Source organism: Aethalodelphis obliquidens, unplaced genomic scaffold (genome assembly GCF_003676395.1).
Source record: "Aethalodelphis obliquidens isolate GAN/ISIS:26980383/991018 unplaced genomic scaffold, ASM367639v1 scaffold20, whole genome shotgun sequence".
Classification (NCBI taxonomy): domain Eukaryota; kingdom Metazoa; phylum Chordata; class Mammalia; order Artiodactyla; family Delphinidae; genus Aethalodelphis; species Aethalodelphis obliquidens.
Window position 1 is genome coordinate 6,434,707 of NW_020837964.1, and position 9,800 is coordinate 6,444,506.

At 44.9% G+C, this 9,800-nt stretch overlaps 1 protein-coding gene across 1 annotated transcript in view; it reads right to left on the reverse strand.

The window, feature by feature from the left end:
* Window positions 1-9,800, reverse strand: part of HSD17B2 (hydroxysteroid 17-beta dehydrogenase 2) — a 61,838-nt gene that overhangs the window by 13,811 nt on the left and 38,227 nt on the right. Inside the window, exon 3 of the mRNA XM_027119163.1 lies at window positions 5,934-6,119. Within this exon, the coding sequence (XP_026974964.1) occupies window positions 5,934-6,119 (186 nt within the window). The remainder of the gene's footprint in view (window positions 1-5,933; window positions 6,120-9,800) is intronic.

A 9,800-nucleotide genomic window follows, 5' to 3' on the forward strand; every position in this document is an offset into this window, starting at 1 on the left:
CGACAACTGTTTGGTATCAAGATCAATGTCTGGGACCTTGTTCAAAGTGTGATTGAGAAGCAGCAGCTGGGAATCTGTTAGAAGTGCAAGCCCTCAGGTCGCACTCCAGACCCCCTGAATCAGAAATTCTGGGGGTGGGGCAGAATTTTTTTCTTATTGTGGTAAAATACATAAAACATAAAATTCACCATTTAACCCTTTTAAGGTGTACAATTCAGTGGCTTTTAGTACGTTTACAATGCTGTACAACCAATAGCACTATCTAGTTCTGTATCTTCATTGCCCCGAAAGGAACCCCCATACCCCAGCCCCTGACAACCACTAAAGTGCTTTCTGTCTCTGTGGGTTTGCCTGTTTTGGACATTTGACATAAATAGGATTGTCCCAAGATATGGCCTTTTGTGTCTGGCTTCTGTCACTTAGCACAATCTTTTCAAGATTCACCCTTCAGAGTATCAGTGCCTCATTCCTTTTTATGGATTAATAATATTCCATTGTATGGATAGACCGCATTTTGTTTATTAATTCATCAGTTGATGGACATTTGGGTTGTTTTCATCTCGGGCTGTTATAAATAATGCTATGAATACCTATGTACAAGCGTTTGTTGGAGCACCTGTTTTCTGTTCTCTTGAGCATACACTTAGGAGTAGAATTGCTGAGTCGTAACTCTGTGTTTAATTTATTGAGGAACTGCCAAGTGTTTTCCACAGAGGTTGCACCATTTTACGTTCCCACCAGCAACTCAGGAGAGTTCCAGTTTCTCCAGACCCTTGCCAACAAGTGCTGTTTTCTGGTTTTTTGATTATAGCCATCCTCGTGGGTGTGAAATATTATCTCATTGAAGTTTTGACTTCCTGCAGTCGTTATTAAGTAGTCTCCTGGTGTATCAAATGCATCTGAAGTTTGAAAAAATTGTCCAGGGACCAGTAGCAGTCACTTAGGAACTAGTTATAGAAATACAGAGTCTTGGGCCCCCCTCAGACCAACTCAGTCAAATTCTGCATTTTAACAAGACCCCCAGCTGATCACTATACACATTAATGTTTGAAGCACTGATGTAGGAGGCAGCCCTAAATTGCTTACACTTCCTAATCATTGCTTAAACCTACTAGCGTTAGGGTCTGTGTTTTTTTTGCCCTCCCCCGCCGCCCCCCGTTTCCCTGGTGTGTTCTTGCTTGGTAATCTGGAAAAGTGAGAGGAGCCCAGAATTTGGAGTTAAATAGACCCAGTTACCAGCACTGACTTCATTGTTTACCAGTTGGATGATCCTGGGCTAAAGTGTGCTTGATCTAAAAAGGAATCAGTATCTGCACCCTGCACATGTTAGAACTGAATGACTTCAGGGATGTAAGCATCGAATTCAACTCAGCATGAAGACGTTCACTCCATCTTGCTCTCCCCTCTCCCCCTTACCCTACGCTAAGCCCTGGCTAGCGTGAGAGTTTTAAGGAAACAAATCTCAGCTTTGGCTTCCCCTCATGTCACTGAGCAGCTGAGACTGGCTGAATGATTTGCCAGATGATTCCCTTAAGGCAGCCAACTCGGCAAGAAAAAAAATCCAGGAATGATCCCCTTGTCAACTCCTCCGGACTAAGTAAGACCAGGCTCAAGTTTGGAACTGTGAAATCTGCCGGATACCTAAAGTCTGTAGACTTGTAAGACTCTCTGAGGCCACTCACTTTGGTGTCAAGTAATTTTCATGCATTTTAAATAGCTCGAAGTGATGGGCAACCATTACTATCTCTCAGTAGAGAGGTCCCTGTTACTAGGGTACTTTCTGTGTACCAGTAACTGTGCTAAACACTCAGAATCCACAATGCATTTAGATCTACAGTTGAGACCAGAAGTTCTCAACTGGGGCTGATTTTGCATCCCACCCCCACCCCAGTGGACACGTGGTAATACCTGAAGGTCAGCACTGGGTGCTACTTGCATCTAATGGGTCAAGAACACAGATGTTGCTAAACATCCTAGAATGCATCGGACAGCCCCCCACAGAAAGAATTAGTCTCCCCCAGATATCGATAATGTTCAGGTTGAGAAATGCTGCCTTAGACTCAGGAGTTGTGCCACCCTATCACGACAGAAGATGAAATGGACAGAGACAAGTGGGGCTACTTGCCCCAGTTCACCCAGCTAGTAATACAGGAGCACGATTCAAAGCACAACGGGCTCAAAATCCCTGAGGCCTTAGTCGTTTTATAAGGTTTGCTTTCAGCTGTTCTCGTTCAATCACAGCTTATGACATAACATGGGTATTTACTCTGCAATTTCTTAAGAGGAAAACTGGCCAGAAAAGACTTTTAGACCTGTCAAACATAAAGATTTTTCAAGTGCCCTTCGTACAATCAATCAAAGAGTCATCTCCCACTTCCTACAATCCTTGGTTAAATATTTATCAAACTTCCTTGCCAGGATTTGGGTTAAAGAGCTATTCTATTTCTGTGGGAAGGATGATAAACATGATTACAGGGGGGTGGAAAATCCTCCCAGAGAAGATGTGGTCAAATGTGGAAGTAGTGACCTGTTGGGCTTATTTGCCCAGGAGCTAGTGTGTGACAGCAGCAGGATGGAACAGTCCCAGGTGGCAATGCCAGCAGTTGGCAGGATAAAAAGCCACAGGTGCACACAGAGCCAGCCTCTTCATGGCAGATGGCTTTTGGGTCTCTAACTCTACCACATGCCAGGTGCAAGGCTGATGCTTAAAACCGTGTCATTTCATCTCATCTCACCACGGCCCTAAGAAGAAACGATCATTATTATCCCCATCGGAAAATGCAGAAGCTGCAACTCAGAAGTTCAGGACTTTGTCCTAGGTCACTCCGTTGTCAGTGGTAAAGACAGGATCAAAACCTAGGCAGTTTATCCCCCCTGAATTTTCCAGCTTCTGGAAGTCACCTGCATTCTTTGGCTCATGGCTCCTTCCTCCATCTTCCAACCTCTCTTTGAGTCTGACCTTCCTGCCTCCCTCTTACAAGGATTCTTGTAACCGCATCAGACCCACCTAGATAATCTAGGATCATCTCTGCCTTTCAGATCCTTAACTCAGTCATACCTGCAAAGTCCCTTTTGCCAAGTAAGGTCACATATTCCAGGTTCCAGGTTTTAGGTCATGCATGTATTTGAGAAACCACTATTCTACCAGACCAGTTGCCTACTCACAGTATCCTGAGACACGTGCTTTGGGGTTATTTACTACGCAGCAGTGGATAACTTGAACAGAGTCATCAGTTCCATCTCAGCTCCTCCTGGCTCATGCAAACTTCCATGATAAATCTACACCATTGAAATTCTTGTCGTGCAGAGGGTGGCTGAGGTGCCAGACTCAAGACAACCTGTGGGTCAGGGCAACCATGAACTCCTTTTGGAGAACACTTACTGGCTGTCTCCCTCTCTCTCCATACCTCCATCTTCAAAATTAGAAAAAGACCAGGGTGAACTCCCAAATAAGTACGTTTTCCAAAATTACTATTACATTAGCTTTGCCAAGAGACACATCATCAAGTTGGCATCACATTGGATGTGAATTTTGTGGATTGGTGGTTGGTTATATAGTGTCTTTTACACATGCCATGACTTTTCTGATTCTTGTGTTACAGTCTAGCTTCTTATCCCCTTGCTCAAAAATCTTTTCCATTGTTTTGCAAAACACTCATCAGCAAAATGCTAGGGATTCTGCTGAACTCCTCTGCCCCTCATCAATGAGGGAAACTATAAGCATGATTTAAGATCTTTGGCTCCTGTCCTCTTACAAACACCTGCCCTGTCGAGTACATACGCTTCCTTTCTGTTCTGCTTTCATGCTATTGTTTTAACAACTTTATAAAATTCCCTGGGTGGTTTCTGAGTCCTGCAAATGAACCTATTTCTAGAGTTTCCTTGAAACATAAGGATTCAAAGCTGGATGTGATGAAGGAAGACTCCATACATCTTGGTGACTGACTGGGTGGGAGAAAAGGAGAGAAAGGCAAAGGGAGAAACAAATCCAAGAAGGCTCAAAGCTCTGAAACCTAAAAGACTAGGAGATGAACAGAAAGAAGTCAAGAGAGGAAGCTCTGAATGGCTGATAGAAAGTTTAGCTTCAGACATGTTGACTTGGTGACGATGGTAAGATACTGGAATGGAACTAGTAAGGCTGGATATAAAAGATTATGCATGTCCAGTGGTGAGAATAGGAGTGAGATGTGTGATTTATTTTAATGCTCAAACATTTTCCTCCAGTGGAAATATGTGACAAGTCCATTCAAAGTCTTGGCTTAGAAGAAGTTTTAGAGGTCAAGTTGAAGGTGTATGAACGGGCATCCTCTGTAGCGTAAATTCGTCACTTGCCCATTCATTCATCTGCACACTTGCATTTTTTCATTTATTAATTGCGCTTCTACTTCACGCCAGACACTGGGCAGGTAGTGTGCATATCAGTGATACATAAGTAAAATCTTATGAACGAATCTTATGCTCAAAGTTGAGAACCAAGAGAGGAAGAGAAAAAACTTCCTTGTCACTGTGTCAAGGAGAAGGCAATGATAAGTCTTTTCAGTAAATATTTGTTGAATGAGTGAGGCAAAGGAGCATGTGAGACTTTTCCAGATGTACCAGATTGTACCAGGGAACTGAGAAAAGTGAGGTTTCTACAGAGGTCAAAACTGTAAAGGCTAAGTTCAGAAGAAAGTTAAGGGTGAAATATTGCAAATGTATTTTCTCAGGATTTGTTTGCTTTAGCAAGGTAGCAAAATAATTGGAAATATTTTGCGGTTCTCATAAAATTTGAAATACAGTACTCATTGCTCTTAACCATCTTAGACGTCTCTCTCTCCATCCTTTCTCCTCCTCCCTCCCTCTTTTCCTTCCCTTCCCTTCCCTTCCTTCCTCCTTCCCTCCCTCCCTCCCTCCCTTCTTTCCTTTCTTCCTTCCTCAGGCCAACCAGCAACGCTAGTGACACACTCACATAGCTAGTAAGTTAGAAGAAGTTGCTAAGTTAGAACCAGGGAAGAAAATATGAGGGACAACAATGATTGTCTAGAAAATACACAAAAATGACTCTCTTAAAAAAAACAACAAAGAAACCAAAACCAACCAACCAAACAATTGGATCCTTTATTTTAAAAAAATATATATCACTAAGAACCAACTGATCCAACAGTGAAGAGTGGTATTCCTCAATGTGAAGGCAGGATCCTGGAGTCCAGAGCCCACCCTCTTGGCTTCCCTCTCACCCGTGCAGTGGCCCAAAAGACAATCCCATGGACACCATTCAAAGCTGAGTAAGGCTCTGAGGAACCCCAGTTTGGAAATATCTGTTCTAGAAGAAACAATCAGACATCACATGCATGGGCATTTTTTATGGAAGGGAGATCGTTAAACCCTTGACTTGTTGACTATCTGTTCTCTGAAATGGAGACAGATGAGTTATCAAATGTCACACCCTGCCCCAACTGCCTTGAGATTGCAGAACGATGGGAATTGTCTTATGGAAAATCCTAGCAGGCAGCCAACTGAGACACAGGGCTCTGACAGTGCCAACAGAGTGAAGACATTTGCTGTTCATCTCACAGGGAACAACAGAGTGTGCAGAATTCAGGGAGGGTTGAAAACAGGTTCCCTGTCACGATGATGTGAAGTGTATGCAGGGTTTCCTTTCCAAATCTAGGAAGCTTGTGCATTAGCGGTCACACTGTGAAGATGTGTGAGAGCCCTAAATCCCCAGTGATGAATAGATGAGTTAGAAGGTAGGTAAGAGTCAGTACATGCAAGGATTTGAAAGGAAAGAAAGGTTTTATTGTACTCAGATCAACGGTAAACACACGATTTGACTATTCTTCACCCAGCCCTGCGTGAGAGTGCCCTGCTTTCTCGTTCAGCCCCCAGGGAGCACTGAGGGTCACATCTTGCATGACCAGCACCCACGACCTTGTGGGGAAAGGTCAACTCACCTGCCATGCTGCTGATGTTCACCAGCCTCCCCTTGGATTTCCTAAGAAGAGGCAAAAATGCCTTTGTGACTTCCACGGCCCCGAAGAAGTTCACGGCCATGCATCGTTTGTATTCGGTCATGGGAATGAGCTCCCCGTCAGTTGGGAGGCCAAGGATCCCAGCATTGTTGACCACAGCCCACAGTCCTGAGGACAGAAGGGAACAACTCTGAGGTCAGGCAAGATGGGAGAATGGGAAGATTTTTAACCCTTCAAGCTCTGAAGTCAAAAGGGCCCCTTTGAGATTTAGGATCTAGGCAGATCACTTCAACTCTCAAACCGTAGTCTCCTTGATTACTTGTGAAATATTAAGCAATGGTTTTTTGCAGGAATATTCTTTTGCCTCAAAGCCCTTTCCTACAGCCGGCAGCTAGATATTTGTTATACCTATGGAGGAATGACACAGCAAGGAGGAGATTTAATCAAAGTCTACCTCATGTTTCTCCCTCAAAGGAGTGTGTGGAGACAGAATGATACCTTTCGGACATGCAGATATAAGACGATATATCTTATATGCAGTGCAATGGTATAAGATCCTGTCTTCCCTTTTCCTTCGACTAGAAAAGATTCCTTTGTCTGGGAAAACTAGAGCAGAATTGCCAAGAGCTAAAAAGATTGCAGAGTCCCTGAGCTCTAGGCCCTTCCCCAGCCAGCCTGATCCCCTTGACTGACCAGGATCACCCAGAGGGCTTGTTCACACACAGGTCGCCAGGCCCCACCTCCAGAGAATCTGATTGGGGGTGTCTGGGGTAGGGCCTGAGAATCTGCATCTCTAACAAGTTCCCACGTGATGCTGATGCTGCAGGCCTGGACCACACTTGGAGAACCACTGTCCACAACTAGTGATTTTTCATCTTTGACTTCACATTAAAATCACCTGGGGAGCTTTTTAAAACCCCAATGCCCAGGCCACACCCGAGCCAATTAGATCAGAAATTGTGGGGTGGTGAAGAAAGGGCACCTTGGCATTAGTAGTTTTTAAAAGTCCCTACCAAGGGGCTTCCCTGGTGGCGCAGTGGTTGAGAGTCTGCCTGTCGATGCAGGGGACACAGGTTTGTGCCCCGGTCCGGGAAGATCCCACGTGCCGCGGAGCGGCTGGGCCCGTGAGCCATGGCCGCTGAGCCTGGGGGTCTGGAGCCTGTCCCTACCTAGGTGATTCCAATGTACAACCAAGCTTTGGAATCATCGCCCTAAATGGTAGCAGACAGGTAATACAAAAACTGCAGATGTTTTGGGGGAGGGGGATCTGGAGCAGAAGTGAGTGACCTGGGTCCTCTTTATTTTCTAATTTCTGGGCTTTTCAAAAAAATTAATTTATATATTTTTGGCTGCTTTGGGTCTTCATTGCTGTGCACGGGCTTTCTCTAGTTGCGGCAAGTGGGGGCTACTCTTTGTTGCGGTGCGCGGGCTTCTCATTGCAGTGGCTTCTCTTGTTGCGCAGCACGGGCTCTAGGTGCACAGGCTTCAGTAGTTGTGGCGCACGGGCTTAGTTGCTCTGCAGCATGTGGGATCTTCCTGGACTGGGGCTTGAACCTGCGTCCCCTGCATTGGCAGGCGGATTCTTAACCACTGCGCCACCAGCGAAGTCCCTGGGTCCTCTTTACAGAGGAGCAACATCCGGGGTATGTTCAGCTAGATAGACCTGAAGCAGATTCTCTGAGTTCCCTGAGTCTCGGCATGGTTTAGACCAGCTGTTTCTCAAGGTGTGGTCCAAAACCAGCAGCATCAGCATCAATTGGGAACTTGTTAGAAATGCAAATTCTGGAGCCCCACCTCAGACCAGCTGGATCAGAAACTGATGATCAGAAATTGTTGTTGAAGCTCAGCACTGTGATATAACGTTGCCCTCGAGGTAATCCTGATGCACACCCAAGTGCGAGAACCAGTGGGCTATGCAGAGGAGCAGAACGAGCCTCAGTGCTAGCAAAAGCCCAGAAATGGCAGGAGGCACCAACCCTAACAGTGCCTTTCTGATGGCTTCCAAGAGGTAGGTAGCAGCCAACCTGCACGAGGACTGGACAGAGCACTGGACATCTCAGCAGAGTCCAGCATGAGGCACTGACCATTGAAGATGAAATGTCCCATCCCCAGGAATTTAAGATGCTACCCTGGGGAAATGGGATAAAGCTCAAAATGACTGAAACAGTTTTCGCCACGTGGCAGAAAGATGGCTCAAAATAGAAACTGCACTGACTTATAGAAAATAAAATTACATTTCTTGCACACCTGAGTTGGTGGTCTGACATTTACATGCAATAATGATTGGGAGCATTAAGTGAGATGATGCCTGGCACGTAGTAAGAGCTCAACAGCTATTACAAGGATGGTGATGGGAGGAGAGGATGCCTCTACTCCCACCTCCAAGTGATGGTTTTAATTCACTCAGCCTGATGCACACCTTTGACCAGTCCACATGCAGGTGGCAGCCTGAGGATGCCCTAAAACAGGGGCCAGCAAACATTTTCTATAAAATGGTGGATAGTAAATATTTTAGCACTGCACGTCCTACTCACTCAACTCTGCCATTACAGACAATCTGTAAATGAATGGGAGTGGCTGTGTTCCAGTAAAACTTATGGACATTGACATTTGTATTCCACATAATTTTCATGCGTCAGAAAAATCTTCTGATTTCTTTTAACCATTTAAAAATGTAAAAACCATCCTGAGCTCACAGGCTACACAAAAACAGGTGGCAGATCTATAGAATATTCTTTAAATGACAAAGTTAAAGAGATAGAGAACAGGTTAAGGATGAGAATAGGGCTCTAAAAAGGTAGCATGAGAAAGCCTGGTGGTGATGGAACAGTTCTGTATCTTGAGTGATATACATCTCATTTCTCAGATGTATATTGAGCACTTACTATATGCCAGGGGCTGTGCTTAATGTTGAATGAATGGAAAATAGGAGTTCTTACTGACTGCTTGCCTCATGTCAGGGACTCTTGTAAGTGCTCCGTATCTAATAACTACTCCTTCAACTACCAAATGAAGCAGATAATATTACTCTCTTTTTGCTGGGAAGGTCAGCTGTAAAGAGGATGTAAGCAGGAAGTGCTTGAGGTCTCCACGGAAAACCCCCAAGTGAAGGCAAAACAGGAGAAAGCAGAGCTAAGAAACAGAGACTGGGTGCTGATGACGTTGCTTAAGTGCCTGGATCCAGACATGCCTGAAATCAACGGGCCTTTTTAGTTATATAAGCAAAATACATTCCCTTTATGCTGTAGCAATTTTGAATTGGGTTGTGTCACTTGCGTCAGAAAGGATCCTGTTGGAGACATGGTTCTGGTTCTCAAGGAACCTTGTGGTGAGGAATGAGAGATGGACAGATTTGTATAATTGGTAAGACCAGTGTGTGCAACGGATATCAGGTGAAGGTCCAGAACAGGAAGTGAATGATGTTACCTGGATTATGAGGAGGGTCATGCAAGAGACGTTTGAGCTAGGTCTCCTTTGAGAGTAGAGTCTGCAGCTGGACAGAAGCAAGAGTCTAGAGGAATGGAGTGAGGCAAGAGGGGAATTTGGGTAAGAGGAAGCTGGACATGCAAAGATGTAAACTAGTACATTCTGTTCTGGAAACCATTCCAGAATTTACTGAGTGGACCAGCAGGTATTGCAGATTAAGGGTTTGGCAAGGGCCATTTTCCTGAAGGGCCTTCGAATCCTTGTTAAGGTGTTTGGTGGTAGATGGAGAACCACAGAACCATTCAATGAGGCAAAGTATAGGCCTTGCTCCTGGGAGGAATGCAAGACATGGAGGCTCTGATTATCAAAAGGTTTTCAGGATGGGCTTCCCTGGTGACGCAGTGGTTGCGAGTCCGCCTGCTG